Source organism: Molothrus aeneus, chromosome 24 (assembly GCF_037042795.1).
Source record: "Molothrus aeneus isolate 106 chromosome 24, BPBGC_Maene_1.0, whole genome shotgun sequence".
Lineage (NCBI taxonomy): Eukaryota > Metazoa > Chordata > Aves > Passeriformes > Icteridae > Molothrus > Molothrus aeneus.
The window spans coordinates 7,025,971-7,046,270 of NC_089669.1; the positions used below are offsets into that span (position 1 = coordinate 7,025,971).

Genomic DNA, 20,300 nt, shown 5'->3' on the forward strand with positions numbered 1-20,300 from the left:
CACTCCAAAAACAGTACCAGCCCCATAACTAGCACCAACCCTATAACCATCACCGTCTCCATGCCTTGGTGGCTGAGTAGGAAAGGTCCCCCATAGCCTGCACTGTCCCCACTTGATGGTATCCATTCCATGCTGGTCAAGCAGGATGGGCACCTCATAGCCAGTATTGTCCCCATTCCACAGTGGCTACATGGGCCAGGTGTTTCATGGCCAGTGCTGTCCCCATTCTATGGTGGTCAAGCGGATCAAGCCCCATAGCACCGTCTCCGTCCAACAGCAGCTGATTTGCTTGGTTGCCCCATAACTGGCACAATTCCCAGTGTTGTCCATTGTCCAGAGCACATATCTCGCACCATCCTTTCCCAGAGTTGTCCATTGCTGTCACTGACTCCCTCCTGTGTCCCCCCTTTGTCTCCAGATGGCGTTTACAGTGCAACGGCGCAGTGCACGCTGCGGGTGACGGTGATCACAGATGAGATGCTCAGCAACAGCATCACCCTGCGTTTGGCCGACATGTCCCAAGAACGCTTCTTGTCCCCGCTACTCAGCCGCTTCCTGGAGGGAGTGGCCGCTGTCCTGGCCACCCCCCGCCACCGCGTCGTCCTCTTCAACATCCAGGCGGACACAGACGTGGGGCCGGCGCGGATCCTCAATGTCAGCCTCTCGGCACTGCTGCCGGCGGCGGTGCCGGGCGCATCGCGGTTCTTCTCGTCGGAGGAGCTGCAGGAGCGGCTGTACCTTAACCGATCGCTCCTGGCAGCTACCACGGCCCAGCGAGTCCTGCCCTTTGATGACAACGTGTGTCTGCGCGAGCCCTGCGAGAACTACATGCGCTGTGTCTCTGTCCTGCAGTTCGACAGCTCCGCGCCCTTCCTCGCCTCCGACACGATCCTTTTTCGCCCCATCCACCCCGTCACGGGCCTGCGCTGCCGCTGCCCGCCTGGCTTCACCGGCGACTACTGCGAGACCGAGATCGACCTCTGCTACTCCAGCCCCTGCGGCAACAACGGGCGGTGCCGGAGCCGTGAGGGTGGATACACTTGCGAGTGCCACGAAGACTTCACTGGTTAGAGTCACTGGCCAGCCCTTCCTCGTGGTGTCCATCCTCATATTTCCTCATCCGGCTCCTCTTCAGCCCTCCTTCCCTCCGTCCCTCTGCCAGTATACTGATGGCACTGGGGCCATACCCCCTGCGCCCACCCTGGGACTCCAGCCCCACGGGACCCCTGGTGGGGGGTGCCAGCCAGGTGGGGGAGGGCATGTGAGAGGAGGAGGTGTCTTTGGGTTTCCACGGTAATGGGAGATGGTTGCCATGGTAATAGAGCTGGGGATAAAGATACTGGGGGGCAGGGAGGGAGAGGGGATCTCCACCCTCCCATTCAGGGCGCTTGGTGTCACATTGGGGAGCCCTGTGAGTGGCTGGGGGGAGAACTCAGGGGTTACTGGGGGATGGGGAGGAGAGAGGACCCCCGCTCCCCATTTCTGGTGCCATTGGGGTATCACACAGGGGAACCCTGCAAGCTGAGCACCTGAGGGGGGGCCACTCTGGGTTTAATAGGGAGGTGTGGGGGGAAGATGGGACTCCTTATCCCAGTTTTGGGGTTCTGGATGTCACACAGGGGAGCACTGTGAGCTGAGTGCCCGAGGGGGCCGCTGCACCCCAGGGGTCTGCCGGAATGGGGGCACCTGCCTGAACCTGCTGGTGGGGGGATTCCGGTGTCAGTGCCCCCCCGGGCACTATGAGAAACCCTTCTGCACCATGAGCACCCGCAGCTTCCCCCCGCACTCCTTCCTCACCTTTCGTGGCCTCCGCCAGCGCTTCCACTTCACCCTGGGCCTCACGTGAGCCTGGGGGAATCTGGGGAGGTGGGGGGTGATGTGTACCCCTATGGGTGTCACATGGAGTGTGGGTTAGATGGTGATGTTTGTCCTGTTGGCATGAGATGAGGTGATGGGGTGTGAGGTGATGGGTGTCTTGGGGACACTGCATGGGTGCCCTCATTGGCATAATTCGGGATGTGGGATGGTGGGTGTCACAAGGGCATCAGACGGGGTGGGGATACCTCATTGGCATCATGTGGGATGGGTGGTGATCAGTACTCCGTGTGCATCATGTGGGCTGTGGGGTGATTGTGTGTTGGGTGATGGGCACCCTGAGGGCACAGAGTAGGAGCAAAGGGTGTGGGTGACCCCTTGGCATGGAGGGCAGTGGGGTGGGGGACACCTTGTGAGGGCAGGGGCTGATGCGTATGAGCATCTCACAGTGGATACAAGGTCATGGGATAGGGCGTGGGGGTGTGCCTTGGGGCATGGCAGGGTCAGGGGGTGTTGGGGAGTGCCAGGGAGGCACGTGGTTTTGCAGGGGCCTGGCACTGCACTTGTGTCCCCCAGGTTTGCCACGCAGGAGCGGGATGGGCTCTTGCTGTATAATGGGCGCTTCAATGAACGGCATGACTTCGTGGCACTGGAGATTGTGGACGAGCAGCTGCAGCTCACCTTCTCAGCAGGTACATGCTGCCCCTGACGTGCCCTGGCCCTGTACCCTGACACCCTTGTGGGCCCTGTATCCTTCACTGCATCCCTCACTTCATCCCAGAGATCCCATCTTGCACTGCCTGGCACTGCATCCTGGGCATCATATTCCTGGCACTGCATCTCTCATTGCATTCCTCACTGCATTCCTCACTGCATCCCTGGCTTGCCATTCTTTGTGCTGCCAACACTGCATCCCCAGCATCCCATGCCTGACACTGCGTCCCTGGCACTACATCCTGGACATTCCCTTGCTAGCTGCAACCCCTGCATCATGTCCCCAACACTGCATCCCTGGCACTGCATACTGGGCATGCCATTCCTGGCACCACCACCCCTCCTTGCCTCTGGCTGTGGTGCCCTGACGCTGTGCCCACAGGTGAGACCACCACCACGGTGTCACCCTTCGTGCCAGGAGGAGTCAGCGATGGGCAGTGGCACCGGGTGCAGCTGCACTACTACAACAAGGTGGGGGAAGGGGGTCATGGGGGGCACAGTTGGGGGGGAGTGTTTGGGGCAGACAGAGGAAAGGAAGATGGAGGGGAAGGGTGGGGGAATGGAGAGATGGGGTGGGTCAGGTAGGGGATTTGTGGCACCTAAAGGACCCCTAAGGGATGTGCCCACCCATGGGGGTCCTAAGGGATGGAGATGGGAGACGGAGGAAGAGAAAGGAGTGGAGGGCAAGAGGGTGTTGGCTGGATGAGAATAGAGAGGAAATTTGGGGAACTCCAAGGGACTGTCAAGAGATGCCCCCATCCATGAGGATCCCAAGGGATCACCCACTTCCTCACCCATTGGTCCCCTGAAGAATCCCACGTATTTTCCTCACCTGTAGGGACCCCTGAGGAATTGGAATGGGGGGATGGAGGAAGAGGAGGTCAAAGGGATGGAGGCTTGGGGGAGATGAAGGGGACCATTGATGGGTTTAAGGGGGGCTGAAGGGATGAAGGGGAGTGTTGGGGGGTCTGAAGGGTGGGGGGCTGGTGGGCTGGAGGGACATAGCAGCGCAGTAAGGGTTGAGGGGTCAGAGGGCAGTGGGAGGATGAGGAGCAGGACAGAGGCTGCAGGATGGGGGTCCTGGGCCCTCCTGCCTAATATGGGGCCCCCCAGCCGGTTGTGGGGCGCTCAGGGGTCCCACAGGGCCCCTCAGAACAGAAGGTGGCTGTGGTGACTGTGGACGACTGTGACACAGCCATGGCCCTGCGCTTCGGGCCCCGCCTTGGCAACTACTCCTGCGCTGCCCAGGGCACCCAGACTGGCAGCAAGAAGTGAGAGGGGCCTGGGGATCCCATGGGTGGGGTCCCTTGGGGTACCCATAGAGGGGTCCCTTGTAGGTGAATGGTCCCTAAGGGTGTGCTACCTTTGAAGTCTTCACTGGTGAAAGGTCCCTTGGGGGTGACAGATCCCTATGGATGGGGGAGTCACTGGAGGTCCCCATGGGTTTGGGGGGTTCTCTTGGGGTCCCCATGGCACTGGGGAGAAGTGGGGACTCCCTTGGGAGTCTGTTGAGTTTCCCATGGGGGAACACCCTTTGGGTTGTCCCTCAGGTCCCCATAGGTTTTGGGGTGAGTGGGTGTTCTTTGGGGTCCCCTTGTGACTCCCATGGGATGGGGGATGGCTGGGTGTCCCTTGAGGTTCCATCAGGGTCCCCATGGGTTGTGGGTCCTTCGGGAGTTTCTTGAGTCCCTGAGGTGATGGTGTGCTCTGCAGGTCGCTGGACCTGACGGGGCCACTGCTGCTGGGGGGGGTCCCAACACTGCCCGAGAGTTTCCCAATCCGCAGCCGGCACTTTGTGGGGTGCATGCGGCACCTCCACGTTGACCAGCGCCCCGTGGACATGGCAGCCTTCATTGCTAACAATGGCACCCTGCCCGGTGGGCTCCGGGATCAGGACGCTGGCGAGGGGCTGGGGAGGGGCTGTGCTGCTTCCAGCAGGGGCAGAGGGGGTGGGGGGTTAAGGGGTACCTGAGAAGTGTGGCTGTGTCCCCTGAATGATGGGAGGGGGTTCCAGAGCTGGAGGGATGGATGAGGGTCCAGGGGTGTGGGGGATGCTGTGCTCCCTGGATGTTGGATGGGAGTGAAGGGAGTGCAGGTGTGGGTTGAGGGGTACCAGGACAATGGTGCTGTGCCCCCTGGGTGTGGGGAGGCGGTGCCAGAGTAATGGGGCTGGATGGGGGTCCAAGGGACACAGAGCAGAGCTGTAGGGAGGGCGTGAGGGGATGCCAGGGCCACGGGGCTAAAGAGAGGTCCAGGGAACGGGCTGGGACTCCCCAGGGTGTGGGATGGGAAATCAGGGGGTGCAGGTTTGAGTTCAGGGTTGCCAGGGCCACAGGGTGGGGGGTATAGAGTAGGGGTTGGTGGGGCTTGAGGGCTGGCTGGGGGCCCAGGTCTGGGCAGTGCTTGGGCATCTCTATGTCCCGTGGGTGTGGGGAGGGGGTGCCAGGCTCATGGGGCTGGATGGGGGTCCAGGGACACAGTGGTAGAGCATTCTGTGTCTCCTGGTTTTGGGAGGGGGCTGAGGGGCTGCCAAGGCCATCGAGCTGGAGTGGGTGGCACAGACAAGGCTGTGTCCCCTGGGGGTGGGGTGAGGAGGTGCCAGGACTGGGGAGCTGGATGGGGCGGTATCCCCTTAGGGGTTGGGGATGTGGGGTGGGGGCTCAGGGGGTACTAGGACTATGGGGTTGGATGAGGGTTCAAGGACGTGGGGATGTCTGTGCCCCATGGGACTGGGGGTCCCAAGTCATGTGTGGCATGTGACCCCTGTGCCCCCTCACAGGTTGTCCTCCCAAGAAGACCCTGTGTGACACCAACACATGCCACAACGGTGGCACCTGCGTGCATGAATGGGGGGGGTTCAGCTGCCGCTGCCCACTGGGCTTTGGGGGAAAAACCTGCCAGGAGGGTACTGGGGGGCCTGGGGGGACATTGTGGTGGGGTTGTGTGGCATCCATAGGCTTGTTTTGGGGCCATGGGGGGCATGGGGAGGGTCTCTGGGTGGGTGTGAGGGGTGTGGGAAGGGGGTGAGGGGCATTCCTGCTTGTGTTTGGGGGTCCATGGGGTTGTTTTGGGCTCATGCGGGGGTATGGGGGATCTGTGGGTGGGTGCAGGAGATCTGTGGGAGGGTGTGTTGGCATCTGGGAGATGTGCATGGGGTCCCCATGTGGGTGCTGGGGATCTGAGATTGGGTATGTGAGAGGCCACATGGGGTTGTGGGGGGTCCTGGGTGGGGTGCGGGGAGTCCATGGGTGGGTGTGGGTGGTCTGTAGGGGGGGGTGCATGGCCATGTCATGCACGGGTGTCCCTGGAGTGGGCTTGTGGGGGGTCATGGAGTTGCCCCCTGTCTCATGTGCATGCCCCGCAGAAATGGTGGGCCCGCAGCGGTTCATGGGCAGCAGCCGCGTGGTGTGGAATGGGCTGGCACTGCCCCTCTCCCTGCCCTGGCCAGTCCGCATCATGTTCCGCACCCGGCACCCCCGCGGGGTTCTGCTGCGGGCGGGGGCTGGAGGTCGCCTGACCCTCATCCTTCAGGTGGGCACGGGGGAGGCATGGGGAAGGCACGGGGAGGCGAATAGGGGAGTTTTCCTGAGGAAGGGGCTGGGGAGGAGAGGTGGTTGCCATAGGGGTGTTATTGATTTGAGTGGGGATCATTGCCACGGGAGGTATTGGTTTTGGTGTCATTGGCATGGGGGAGGTCATAGCTTTGGAGGGAGGTTGTTGCCCTGGGAGGGTATTGATTTGAGCAGGAGTATAGGGGGGTCGGCACTGGGGCAGTGCCAGGGGTTATTGCTCTGAGGACGGGGGTGTTATTGGCATTGGGGAGTTGTTGGCACAGGGTTTATTACCCTGGGGGGGTCATTGGAATAGGAGGTGTTGCTGGGGGGTTATATATGGCCACGGGGAGGTAGTGGCATAGGAAGTTGGAATAGGGGAGTTACCCTGCGCCAGGGTAACTCCCCTAATCTATTGCCCTGGGGGGGGTCTGTTGGCATTGGCGGTATTGCTGTGGGGGGGGGAACAGTGCAAGGGGGTGCCACTCCTTGAGGGGGCATTACCTGAGGGGTTGTCTTACTGTCCCAGGGGAAATCATATTTCCCAGTGGGCAGTGCCTGGTGCCCATCAGGTTTTTGGGGTCCTTGACATGTCTACCCCCACAGCTGAGCGAGGGGCAGGTGGAGGCTGGTGCCTGGCAAGGGGGGGCCCGTTTGGCCACCCTGCGTCTGCCCCAGGCCAAAGTCAATGACGGTGCCTGGCACCACGTGGAGCTGGAGCTGCGGGGGGGCCCTGGCCACAGCCCCTCTGCCACCCTCCTCCTTCTCACCCTCGACTATGGCCGCCACCAGGTATGGGGAGACTGAGGCACAGGGGGCATCCACTCTGATGATCCCCGTGGCACCCCCTGTGGCACCCCAAGGCACCCACGGGGGTCCCTGTGCCCCCCAGGCGCTGGGTGATGTCCCTGGAGAGCTGCAGGGATTGCGGCTGCGCACACTGAGCCTCGGGGGGCTGCTGGGGGACAGTGGCACCGTGGAGGAGGGGTTCCAGGGGTGTCTGCAGGTATGGAGGTGCGGGCACCGAGGGTGTGGGGAGCATGGGGTGGAGGGTGTAGGGGAAGGGGGGTGGGCTTGGGGATGTGGAAGAGGAGATAAGGACATGGTCACAATGGGAGGGCGGCACAGGGACATGAACACAGGGACATAGCATAGGGCTTGGGGGAATGGGCACAGGGATGTGCGCACAGATGCTGGTGATGTGGCACAGGGTGAGGACAGGGCACAATGAAGCAGGGCCTTACCTTGGGGATGAGGACAAGGGTATGATGAAGAGGGGCACAGGGACATGGGTACAGTGCTTGGGGACCTGGCACTGGCTTGGGGACATGGGATTTGGGAACATGACACAGAGAAGTGGGGGAATGGCAGGATAGTACGGGGCACAGGGATGTGCACCAGGACAGGGGGACATGGGGACTTCCCCCAATAGCCCAGAATAGGTGGGAGGCACAGGGACGTGTCACAGGATTTGGGGAAGTGGAGTGGGGCATAGCACAGGACATGGGGACATGGGCAGGATGGAGAAGGGCGCAGGGATGTGGGTTACAGGGAGATGACGCAGGACAAGGAGACATCGGCTGTGTGGGCAGGACATTGGGGATGCACTGCATAGTGACATGGGGCCTGGGCAGGATGGGGACATGGCTGTGGGGACACGGGTGTGACTGGGGAGGTCATGGGTTGTACAGGGGGTACCAGCTGGTGTTGGGGCCACTGAAGCACCCAGAGGTGACGTGACTGGAGAGGGGGTCTGGAGTGACATAGTGGGTCCTGGTGTGGGGTTCAGGGTGTCATGTCTTGTGGGGACAGACTGAACAGGGTGACACAAAAGGTCTGGGTGGTAGTGAGGGACATTGAGAGTGGGCATGGCACTAGGGCAGGAGGGGTCATGGTGGCTGGGGCATCACTGGGGTCACTGTCAGGTGACCCCACACAAGGAAGTTGGGTTGGGGTGAAGGGGTGTCCCACGTCACTGAGAGGTCACTGCAGGTAACACGAGGGTGTCACCAGGTGGTGCTGAGGTACGATGACAGGTGACATGACACAAGGGCTTTAGGGTGGCACAGTGGGTCCAGTGTCATGGTGGGGGAAACTGAGGAAGGGGTGACACTGCAGGGTGGTCCAGGTTGTCCTGGGGTGTCCTGTGTTGTGGCAGGGGACACTGAGGTAGGGATGGCAGTGGGGCAGTGGATTTTTAGGGTGACATGGTGGGTCCTGTGTGGTGGTGAGATCACACTGATGGTGACACTGTGTAGGGAATTCTCATGGTGTCTCTGGGGAATGGTGAGGGAAACTGAGGCATGGAGTGGATTGTGTTGGGGGGTCCAGGGTGGCTCAGGGGTCTTAGTGAAGACATTGATGAGTGACCCTGCAGGGCCTGCGTGTTGGGGACCCTGTGGTGACTGCGGATGCCCTGAGCCTGGCGCAGGCGGCGCAGGTGAATGTGGAGGGGGGCTGTGCCCTGCCTGATCCCTGCGACTCGGGGCCCTGCCCCCCCCACAGCTACTGCAGTGACGACTGGGACAGTTTCTCATGCCGCTGCCACCCCGGTGAGCAGGGATCCCCCAGACCCCTGAAACCCCTTCAACACACCCCAGACTTCCCCCAATAGCCCTGGAACTAACACCCATGTAACAACCCCCTCTGCCACCCCAGTGAATGGGGACACCCTGAGACCTCTGAGACCCCCCCAGCAGCCTCCCAACACTCCCTGACACTCTCCCGACACAGACTGACACCACCAGGATGCTGACACCCCTGTGACACTCCTCATTTCTACACCTTTGAATGGAGACACCCTGACATCCCCTGACACCCCGTGGGACACTGACACTACTGAGACACCCCTGTGACACCCCATACTGCTACCCTGGTGACCAGAGACCCCCTGGAACCTCCAACAAATCCCAACACCCCCTGAGACACTGTCACCCCTCTGACACCCCCACTGCCACCCGCATGAGTGGAAACCCCCCCAGCACCTCCTGACAACCCTGAGACACTGCCATCCCCAGCACTGCCACCCTGTGACATGCCCCAACAACACCACCCTTTCTGGGCACCACCCCTCCACCCCTGTCCCCAAGGCACTGCCACCCTCCCTTCTCACTGCCACTCCTTATCACTGTCACCCCTGGGCACTGCCCCTCACCTCCATCCCTGTCCCCTGTCAGTGTCCCCCGTTGTTGTCTCCAATCCTGTCCTGTGCCCAGGGTACTTTGGTGACAGCTGTGTCAGTGCTTGTGCCCTGGACCCCTGCGAGCCTCCAGGCACCTGTACTCGCCATCCAGGCACGGCCCCCGGCTATGCTTGTCACTGTCCCCCAGGCACCTTTGGGGCCCTCTGCCAGCACCGGTTGGTGACACTGTGGGGCACACACGTGTTCTGGGGGGGCATGGAGCGCCTGGGGGAGCGGGGCCACAGTGAGGGCCATCGGGGGCAGGGTGTGGGGTGAGAGGAGGGTGGGCATATGGGGCAGGGTGGGTGTGCAAAGGGCATAGTGCATGTGCGAGAGCTGTGGGAGGTGTGCAAAAGGCAGGGGGAGCATGGAAAGTGCAATGGCTGTGCAAGAGCTGTGGTGAGTATGCAGGGGTCACTGTGGATGAAAAGTGGTACTGTGGGTGTAGAAGTGGCACAGTAGGGGTGCAAGGAGCACTGTGGGGGTACAGGTGGCACTGTGAGGGTACAAGTGGCCATGTGGGTATGCAAGGGACAGTGGGGGTGTACAAGGAGCCATGTGAGTTTACAAGTGGCATTGTGGGAGTGCTCTGGCATGGTGCTTGAGTGCCAGCTCCATTGTCCTCAGGGAGGCGCAGCCATGCCCACGGGGGTGGTGGGGACACCCCACGTGCGGCCCCTGCAGCTGTGACGTCGCCCATGGCTTTGACCCAGACTGCAACAAGACCACGGGCGAGTGTCGCTGCAAGGTGGGACCTGCCAGCCCTTGTCACCTCCCCTGCCAATCCCTGCCATCCTCCTGTCACCTCTCTGTTTCTCCCTGCCACCCCACTGTCACCCTGTCACCTCCCTGTCATGCCCTCTCATGCCCCCGACAACCTCCCTGTCAGCCCCCTGTCACCCCATCCCCATGCCTGCAGTGACCCTGTGTCTCCCCAGGACAACCACTACCGCCCACCAGGAGGGGACACGTGCCACCCCTGTGAGTGTTACCCCACTGGGTCACTGTCGCGCCGCTGTGATGCCAACACTGGACAGTGCCCCTGCAAAGCTGGTGTCATCGGCCGTCACTGTGACCGCTGTGACAATCCCTTCGCTGAGGTGACAGCCAGCGGCTGTGAAGGTAGGGGACTGTCAACTTGTGTCACCCTGTGTCACCCTGAGTGCCCACTGTCACCCTGCTGTAACCCTCCATTACTCTCTGTGACCTTGTGCCACCTTGTGTCATCCTGTGTCACTCTGAGTGCTAGTGACCAGGTATTACTGTCACTCTGCTGTCACCCTACTGACCCCATTGTCATCTTGTGTCACCCCACTGTCACTCTGTCTCACACTGGTGTCACCCTGCTGTCATCCTGTGTCACCCTACACCACCCTATGCCATCCTGATGTTCACCTGCTCTGCCACAGCTGTCATCCTGGGTGCAAGAGAGTGCCATTGTCACCCTGTATCGCCCTGTGTCACCCTACTCTGCCCTGTTACAACCCTGTGTCACCCTGTGTTACTCCAAGTGCCAGTGACTGGATGCTACTGTCAGCCTGCTGTCACCCTGTGCTACCCTGCATCACCGCCTGGTTGCTTTGTGTCACCTGCTGTCACCCTGGCTGCTGGCAACTGAGTTCCACCAACACCCTGGTTGTTGGTGCAATCCCATTGACACCTTGTGTCACCCCACTGTCACCCTGTGTCACACTGCTGTCACTTTGCTATCACCCTGTGCCACTATGTCACCCTACTTTTACCCTTTGTTATCCTTTTGTCATCCTGCTCTGCCACTGCTGTCACCATGCTGTTAGCCTGTGTCACACTGTGTTACCCTGGGTTCCAGTGACCAGGTGCCACTGCTGCCCTACTGTCACCCTGTGTCCCCCATTTTGATGCCCTGTTGTGTCTTGCAGTGAACTATGACAGCTGTCCCCGGGCCATCGAGGCCAACATCTGGTGGCCCCGCACTCGGTTTGGGCTGCCAGCTGCAGCCCCGTGCCCCAAGGGCTCTGTCGGTACGTGGGAACATGGGGACAGGACGGGGGTGGCACTGGGCACGCTGCCAGAATGCGGCTGGGGGTGACACAGTGGTGACATCACTAGGATGGGGCTTAGAGGGGTGGCATTGCTTGGGTGGTACAGGGAGGTGACACTGTGATTGCACTGCTGAGACATGGTGGGGAGAGAGGACACCATGGTGTCACTTCAGGGTGGTGATATGGTGGTGGCACTGCTATGGGATGTTGACACCAGTGGGACAAGGCTGGGGTGTGTCTTGGTGGTAGCACCAGTTGGATGGAGCTAGGGTGGGGTGGCGCGATGGGGCATCACTGGGACAGGGCAGGGGGGTGATGCTGTAGTGGTGTTATTGGGTTGGTACCAGGAGGTGACACTGGGGTGGCACTGCTAGGATGGGTTAGGGGTGGTGACACCTTGGTGGTACTACCAAGATGGAGTAGGGGTGACCTAAGTGTGGACTTGCTGAGATGAGGCTGTGATGTCACTGCAAAGAGTGTGACACTGGTGGCATCAGGACTGGTGACTGTCATGGTGGTGTCACTGGGGGGTGGCACAGGAGTGTGACACTGTGGTGGCACAGCTGAAACAGGGCCTGGCACCACTGGGACAAGGCTGGGGGCACCGCTCTGGCATCACTGCAGGGTGGAGCAGGAGTGTGACACTGGCAGCACTGCTAGCGTGCTGTGAGGTGAGGCTGCCCCATTGTCCCCATGGTGCACTCAGTGTCCCCATCCCACAGGCACAGCACTGCGCCACTGTGATGAGCACAAGGGCTGGTTGCCCCCCAACCTCTTCAACTGCAGCGCGCTGGCCTTTGCTGCCCTTCGCCCCTGGGTGAGCTGGGGAACACCAGCAGCAGCCATGCGACAGTGCCACTGGGGCTCCCCTCACTCTGTATGTGTCCCCCCAAGGCGGAGCAGTTGGTGGGCAATGAGTCCCGGTGGGATGCAGGGCAGTCCCGGCGCGTGGCGCTGGCACTGCGCGAAGCAACACGTGAGGCCCGCGGGTACTTCGGCAGTGACGTGCACCTGGCATACCGCCTGGCAGGGGCCCTGCTGCGCCACGAGAGCCGCCAGCGCGGCTTCCGCCTCGCTGCCACCCAGGACGTGCACTTCACTGAGGTGGGCCTGAGATCACAGAGATGGGGACATGCCTGGAGGGAGAATGGGCAAAGCGGAAAAGAGGTTGGGATGATGAGCGCTCTCATGGTGGGGGATGTGGGTGCATAAGCCCAGACACCAGGGTGATGGGCAGCCTGTTGGGGAGGGATATTGGGGCAGGAGAGCAGATACCCGGGTGACAGGCATTGCGGAGGGAGGTTGAGGGAGAAGGAAGAGAGGTAGGAGTTACGGGGACCCCTTTGGGGAGGGCCGTATTTGGGCAGAGGGTCAAACACTGGGGTGATGGGCATCTGCAGGGGGAGGGGGGAGGTGTTGGTGCAGGAATCTGGGTGCCAGGGTGAATGGCACCCATTTGGGAAGGGTACTGATGAGGGATCCCATGCACCAGGGTGATGGGCACCCACCTGGAGAGGAATGCTGGTGTAGGAGGTTTGATACCAGGGTGGTGGGCAGCCCTGAGCAGTGGGTGTTGGTGTGGCTCAGGGTGCAGCCACAACTTTGTGGGGGTTCAGCACCCCCATTCCCCACTGCCAGTGCCAGGGTGCCCCAGCCATAGAGTCCTGCAGGGGAGGTTAGGGACCCCCTGCCCAGACCCTAAAGTGCCAGCTCCCAGTGCCACTACCTCTGCCTTGCCCCCAGAACCTGCTGCGGGTCGGCAGTGCGCTGCTGGACATGGGGAACAAGCGTCACTGGGAGCTGATCCAGCAGACGGAGGGTGGCACAGCCCAGCTGCTGCAGCACTTTGAGGAGTATGCACGAGCTCTGGCACGGAATATGCCCCAGACTTACCTCAGCCCCTTCACCATTGTCACCCCTAACATCGGTCAGTGGGGACGTGTGTGGCCAGAGGGCTGTGGTGGGCGGTATCTGCCTGGAAACATAGGCTTGCTGGGAACATGTGTCTGCCTGGGGACACACATGTGCCCTTGGTGTGGTGCTGGGCACATGGGTATGGATATGCCTGGGGGATGTATGTGCTGGGGACAATGGACATGTGTGTGCTCAGGGAATGTGTGTGTGTTGGGGACATGGACGTGTGTCTGGGAACACAAACATGTATATACCTGGAGTATGTGTGCACAAGGACATGTGAGCTGGGAGCATGCATGCATGTCTGATGGGTACCTGGGAACATGCTGGGGACATGACATTTGTGTGGCTGGGGAACATGTCCTGGGGAACATGGGTATGCCTAGAGGCATGTGTGTGTCCCTGGGGACATGGGCTGTGGTCTGTGTGCCCTGGGGTCAGTGGGTGATGAGTATAGAGTGTGCTGTGTTCTGTGTGTTTGAGGGTTGGTGGGTGCTGGGGTCAGTGGGTGCTGGGGTCCATGTGCCCAGGGACATGGGAGTGTTGGTGGCTGCTAGTGTCTTTGGGTGTATGGATTCATTGCTCCAGGGCCGTTGGATGCCAGGGTCAGTGGGTGCTGGGCTCAGTGGGTTCTGGAGTCTGTGTGCCACAGGATTAGTGGGTGGTGGGATCTATGGTCCTGGGCTCTGTGTGCCCCAGGATCCATGGCTCTGGGGTTCGTGGGTGCCAGGGTCGGTGAGTGCTGGGGTCAGTGTGCCCCAGGGTCAGTGGGTGCTGGCATTGGTTTGTGCTGGGCTTGGTGTGCCCTGGGATTAGTGAATGCAGAGGATAGTGTATCCTGGTGTCAGTGGGTGCCAAGGTCCATGTTCCCCAGGGCTGGTGGGTATCAGGATTGGTGGGTGCTGGTATTGGTGTGTACTGGGTCTGGTACGCCCTGGGATCAGTGGATCAGTGAATGCTGGGGTCGGTGTGCGCTGGGGTTGGTGGGTGCTGGGTCTCTGTGCCTCAGGGTTGGTGGGGCCATGCTGGGCCGTGGGTGACGTGGTGCCACAGTGGTGTCAGTGGTGCGGCTGGACAAGAGCAGCTTTGCGGGTGCCCGCCTGCCACGGTATGAGGCGCTGCGGGGGGAGAAACTCCCAGATCTGGAGACGACCGTCATCCTGCCTGACAACATCTTCTGGCCCCCCAAGGACAGGCGTGAGTCTGGGGCATAGGGGGAACAGGGGGCAGGGTTGGGGACCCATTTGCATCCATGGGGCTGGCAGAGCTCGGGGGACTCCCCATTTGGCCATGGAGACATGGCACAGCTGGGGACCCTGGCTGGGTGCTGGCAGGGATGGGGGAACCCCAGATACCCATGGGCTGACAGGGCTGGGAATCCCAGTGCCACCATGGGGAGTCTAGTGTGGCCACAGGGCTAGGAGATTTTGGGACCCCAGGATGGTACTGGCATGGCTGGGGACCCTGGTAAGGATGCAAAGACCAGGGACCCCAGGATGGCATCAGAGATCCTGGTGTGGCCATGGCGGGGGGCAGGGTTAGGGACACAAATGTGACCATGGGGACCTCATTGTGGTCATAGAGCTGACAGGGTTGGGGACCCTGGTGTGGACATGAGGACCCCTGGAGCTGGAACTGTTGGGGGAACCTTGTTGTGGTCATGGCACTGGCAGAGCTGGGGACTCCAGGGTGGCCATAGGGACCCCAATGAGGTCTCAGAGCATTATGCTGCCCCCTGTCCATGGCCCCCCAGGCTCCTCAACCGAGCATGGGCAGGCACCACAGGCCACAGGTGGGCAGGAGGAGGAGGAAGAAGATGAAGCAGGCGAAGAGGAGAAAGTGGAAGAGGAGGAGGCAGGGATGACGGTGGTGACCCGGCACAAGCGCCACCCATCCCTGGGTGAGGGCCAGGCCATCGTCAGTGTCATCATCTACCGTACCTTGGCCGGTCTCCTGCCCCAGCACTTCGACGCCGACAAGCGCAGCCTCCGGTGCCACTGGGGATGGGGGTCTGGAGGGCTGGGGGTGGCACATGGGGTGTGAGGGCAAAACCAAGCATCTAGGGGGCAAGGGAGATGGGGCCAGGGGTGTCTGGAGGGTTCCCAGGAGAGGAATGGTAAAGGGGACACATGGGGTGCCCAAGGCTGGGAGGCACAGAGAGTGCCTGAGGATGGGGGACAGAGGGTTGAGGAGGGGGCTCAAGGGATGCCCAAGGATGGTGCACATGGGGTGCCCAAAAAAGAGGGCACAGGGGAGAAAGGAGTGCCCAAAAAAGAGGACAGGGTAGAAAGAGGTGCCCTCACAGTGTCTGTGTGGTGCCAGGACACTCTGTGGCACCAAGGTGGGTTTTGGGGCACCCTGAGTGGGCTCCCTGACACCGGTGTCCCCCAGGGTGCCCAAGCGCCCCGTCATCAACACACCGGTGGTGAGCATCAGCGTGCACACGGGGGGTACAGATGGCGTGGGGGGCATGGAGACCCCCCGGGTGCTGGCCAAGCCCATCACCCTCCAGTTCCGGCTGTTGGAGACCCAGGAGCGCTCCAAGCCCATCTGCGTCTTCTGGAACCACTCTCTGTGGTGAGAGCAGGACAGGGGACACCACAGGGGTGACAGGAGCACCCTGGGGGCACTGGGACATCCCAGCAGAGAGGGACATGGGATTGAGGATGGGAACACCTTGGGGAAGATGGGTACACTCCAGAGGGACAAGGGATCTCCCCAGGGAGACAGGAGATCTGGATGTAGCAACATCCAGGGGAACAGAGGATATCACAAGGAACACCCTGGAGGGATGGGAATATCTTGGGGAGTCAGGGACAACATGGGAGGACACAGACACGCTGAGGTAACAGGGGACATAGCACACACCAGGGCAACAGGAAACACTGTGGGGGGAGAGGGGCCATGGAAATAGGGACACCCCAGGGAGATGAGGACACCTCAGAGGGGACAGCGGATGTGGAATGGGGACACCCTAAGGAGATGGGGACACTCTATGGGTACAGGGAGCATGGGGAAGGGGACATCCCATGGAGACAGGGGACATAATAACAGGGATAAGGACACCTTGAGGCGACAGGGGATGTGGGAATAGGGGACAGGGAATATGGGGACAGGGCAGGATGGATGCCCTAATAACCCTTTGGGTCATGGGTGAGTAACATGGGAGCAGGACGTGAGGGGGCAGCTCTAACCCTGGTGGGTGAGTGTCCCCAGGTGGCAGCAGTTGTCTCTGCTGGGTGGATGGATATCCCAGTGGGTGGGTGTATGTTGTCTGTGGATGTACCTGGTGGGTGTGAGTCCCTGTGGGAGGCTGACACCAGCGGGTGTCCCCAGTGCCTGTGTCCCTGGTGGATTTAAAGGGGTGGAGCTACACAGTGTGGGTGGGGTTTTGAGGGGCATGGTTGAAGTGCTGTGAATGCTGGTGGGTGTCCAAGTGTGTGATGCCTTGGATGGATGTCCTGGGTTGGGTGCATGTCCCTGGGTGGGGGTGGATGTTCCCGGTGGGTGTCCCTCGTGGGTGTCCCCAGTGGGTGAGTGGGTGTCCCTGGTGGGTGTCGCAGTGTGCGTGTACGTGTTTGTCCCGGTGGGTGTCCTGGCAGGTTTCGTGGTTCATGTCACTTTCTGGTGCTGCGCAGGGCGGGCAGTGTAGGTGGCTGGTCCGCACGAGGCTGCGAAGTCGCCTTCCGCAACCAGAGCCACGTCAGCTGCCAGTGCCACCATCTGACCAGCTTTGCCGTCCTCATGGACATCTCCCGCCGAGAGGTGGGGACATAGGGGGACACGGAGGGGTGCATGGGGGCACAGGGTGACAGATGTGACACGTGGGATGTGAAGGGACACAGTGACCCTGGGGAAATGGAATGACTCAGGGTGAGGGCCCTGATGGGGACATGGGGCTGGATGGAGACACATGCAGAAATAGGCACAGGGTGTCAGGTCGTGCCAGGCACAGGGGCAGGGCTTTATGGACAAGGGCGGGGATTTTGATAAAAGGGGAGGGACAGGGATAGGAGGGGCAGGGTCAGGGTGGAGGTGAGAGTACTCATGGAGGTGGAACTGAGGGAAGTGTGGGGTTTAAGTGGGATGGCGCTAAATCCAAGGGGTATGGCTAAACCCACTGGGTGGGGCTCCCTTGAGGCAGAACTAAGTGGGATGGGCGGGGCTATGTCATTTCTGGCAGAGCTCCCCCAGGTGTTGGTCCAGTCGGCCTGAGTGGGATTCCAGTGGGTGCAGCTGAGCAGGGTGGGCCGGTTGGTCTCCAAGGGGCAGAGCTGATGTGGGTGGGGTTACAAGAGGTGTCGTTTAGTGATGCAGGCATGTTTTCAGGGGCTGTGGCTGAATAATGTGGGCAGGGTTTCCTGGGGCGGGGTTGAAAACTGTGGGTGGGACATAAGGAGGTGCAGTCAGTGTTGTGGGTGCGGCTTCAGGGGGCAGGGTCCAGTGCAGGTGGGGTTGAAAGGGGCAGAACTGAGAGATGCGGGTGGGGTTTTGAGGGCTGGGGCTTAGTGGTATGGGAGAGGTTTAAAAGGGTGGAGCTTCAAGATGTGGGTGGGGTTTTGAGGGGCATGGTTGAAGTGCTGTGATAGGGGTTTCAAAGGGTGGGGTTACCAGGGGCGGGGCTGAATAATGTGGGCAGGGCTTCCTATTGGGCTATGCATTGTGGGCAGGACTTCCCAGGCCCAGGGACGGATTGTTTTGTATGACGGGGATGTTTGGGGGTGCGTGCCACTGAGCACATGCCTGACATATGCCGATCCTGGTGCTGCAGAACGGGGAGGTGCTGCCGCTGGCAGCACTCACCTACGGCTCACTGGGCGTGGGGCTGGCGGGGCTGGCGCTGGTGGTCCTGGCCCTGGGGACCCTGAGGCGGCTGCACTCCAACCGCCACAGCATCCGCCGGCATGGCACAGCTGCACTGTTCCTTGCACAGCTTGTCTTCCTGCTTGGCATCAACCAGGCCGATGTCCCGGTGTGTGGGAAAAGGGGGCTGGGAAAGGAGGGAAGGAGTGGGGATCACTGGGACGGGCTGGTTGGGTCAGGGGATCTGTTGCCTTTGAATTGTTTGGGTTGGTGGGGCTGAAATGGGTGGGGCTAAGGAGTGGGCATGGCCATGGTGGGCTGGGCCTAAGGGGTGGCAGCTAAAAGACATGAGGACTATAATGGGTGGGGCCTGTCAAAGGGGTAGTGATCTCAAGGGGTGGAGTCTGTATAAAGGGGTGGGGCTTGCAAAGCAGGGGTTCTGATAAATGAGGTGAGGCTCCCTAAGGGATACATCTTATCTCAAAGGGGTTGACTGTCAAGGGGGTGGGGCCCATCAAAGGGGTGGGGCACTCAAGGGGTGAGGCCCATAAAAGGAATGGGACCTTTTAGAGGAGTGTGACCTCAACAGGGGAATGATGTCTCAAGGGGGGGAGCTCGGGAGGTTGTGCATTTGGTTGGATGGGTGAGGCTGTGGGCACGGCCAGGGTACAGGCTGTGGGCTGGCACTGATGGGGCGGGTGCAGCTGGCGTGCACGGTGGTGGCCATCCTGCTGCAGTTCCTGTACCTGAGTGCGGTAGGCTGGGCGCTGCTGGAGGCCCTGCACCTGTACCGGTGCCGTAGTGAACCCCGTCATGTCGACCGTGGTCCCATGCGCTTCTACCATGTACTGGGCTGGGGACTGCCTGCCTTCATCACCGGTGAGCCCTGCTGTGAAACCCTGCTCTCATTCTCACCCCATGCCCTGGACCACCAGCTGCCCACCTCCACCTGGGTCAACAATTTTTGGTGGCCACACACCTTCTAGGCTATGGCCTGCTGCCTGAATCTCACTCCCGCAATCAATTTGATGCATGGTGGGGTCCTATTTCCATGTGTAACCCTACATCCAGAATATAGGCCCACCCCCAAATCCATCTTTACCATCATAGCCACACCCCTGGATATAACCCTGCGTCCAGCAGAATAGTCATGCCCAATCCAAAACAGCCTCACTCCAAGAGTTTAGCTCCACCCTTAACCACCATAGCCCCACCCTGATACATAGGCAGAGTCGTAGCTATGCCCTTGTGTCTTGGTTTGGAAAGACGGGAGTCTGCTAAGGAACGCAGCAGCCTCCCCTGACATGGAGAATGTAAACCCTCCCCACCCCTCCGAATTGCTATAAATTTTAAATTAAGGGGGTCTCAGGCAAAAAATATGGGAGCAGGAAATAACAGTTCTTTAATAGGGAAAAGAAAAAAAAATAAAGGATAAAATAAAAAATGCAGTCCACTAGAACAACAATGACCAAGTCAGAACCCAACCTGACACCCTATAGGTCAGGGTTGGTGGCAGTCCAATTGGAAATGTGGCTGCAGTCCTCCTGAAGTATCAGGTGTGGTTCTGTTGGAGCAAGGGGAATCTGTAGAGAAGGATGTCTTCTGCCTCTGAAGATCCAGTGGAAGGAGAGGCAGCTGCTGTTTCTCTGGGGAATCCCGTGGAGAAAGCCATGCTGGTGTCTCAAAAATTTCTGGATTATATCTGGGTAGCAATGCTTGGCTCCTCCCTCTGGGCGGAGCATCTCACAATGGGATGTTATAGTTCTTATCAGTCATGCAGTGACATTCAATAGTCTGTTATCAGCAGATGTCCCCTCCCCAGGGAGGTGTGATTGTGGTCACTCAAAGAGAGAGATAAAGCAAACTGCCCACTTGACAAAGGTAATCTGCCATACAGATGGTAATGGAAAACAACTTGCATTGCAATCTTCAACACCTTGTCTATCAGACCCAGTCCCCAAGATTTTACAGGCCCCTGGGTCCATAATCCTACCCTCATTCATCATAGCTCTGCCTCCAAACTTTCAGACACACCCCTGGGGTCATAGCCCCCTCCCAAAGAGTATAACCCTGGCGAACATTTTATCCTCACCGCAAGAGTTTAGCCCCACCCTCATCCATCATATCTCCGCCCCAAGAGCATCTTTCCCAATGTCTTCAATATGCTCCCAGGGCCATAGCCTTTCTCCATCAATCGTAGTCAGATACTCCCCTGGGATCTTAGCCCTGCCCTCATCAGCATAACCCCACCTCCAGAGACTAGATCTGTATTAACCTCTTAGACAAGCCCCCTGTGCCATA

General features: G+C 60.1%; 1 protein-coding gene across 3 annotated transcripts in view; it reads left to right on the forward strand.

The window, feature by feature from the left end:
• Positions 1–20,300, forward strand: part of CELSR2 (cadherin EGF LAG seven-pass G-type receptor 2) — a 32,069-nt gene that overhangs the window by 5,497 nt on the left and 6,272 nt on the right. For all 3 annotated transcript variants that reach the window (XM_066565182.1, XM_066565181.1, XM_066565180.1), the window contains 24 exons: positions 419–1,066; positions 1,620–1,842; positions 2,392–2,507; positions 2,912–3,000; positions 3,643–3,800; positions 4,243–4,406; positions 5,309–5,434; positions 5,894–6,060; positions 6,687–6,872; positions 6,973–7,086; positions 8,458–8,632; positions 9,296–9,437; positions 9,889–10,009; positions 10,200–10,383; positions 11,160–11,261; positions 12,005–12,099; positions 12,177–12,386; positions 13,026–13,209; positions 14,250–14,393; positions 14,950–15,187; positions 15,588–15,773; positions 16,835–16,961; positions 17,968–18,168; positions 18,704–18,878. In XM_066565182.1, the coding sequence (XP_066421279.1) occupies positions 419–1,066; positions 1,620–1,842; positions 2,392–2,507; positions 2,912–3,000; positions 3,643–3,800; positions 4,243–4,406; positions 5,309–5,434; positions 5,894–6,060; positions 6,687–6,872; positions 6,973–7,086; positions 8,458–8,632; positions 9,296–9,437; positions 9,889–10,009; positions 10,200–10,383; positions 11,160–11,261; positions 12,005–12,099; positions 12,177–12,386; positions 13,026–13,209; positions 14,250–14,393; positions 14,950–15,187; positions 15,588–15,773; positions 16,835–16,961; positions 17,968–18,168; positions 18,704–18,878 (4,275 nt within the window). The remainder of the gene's footprint in view (positions 1–418; positions 1,067–1,619; positions 1,843–2,391; positions 2,508–2,911; positions 3,001–3,642; positions 3,801–4,242; positions 4,407–5,308; positions 5,435–5,893; positions 6,061–6,686; positions 6,873–6,972; positions 7,087–8,457; positions 8,633–9,295; positions 9,438–9,888; positions 10,010–10,199; positions 10,384–11,159; positions 11,262–12,004; positions 12,100–12,176; positions 12,387–13,025; positions 13,210–14,249; positions 14,394–14,949; positions 15,188–15,587; positions 15,774–16,834; positions 16,962–17,967; positions 18,169–18,703; positions 18,879–20,300) is intronic.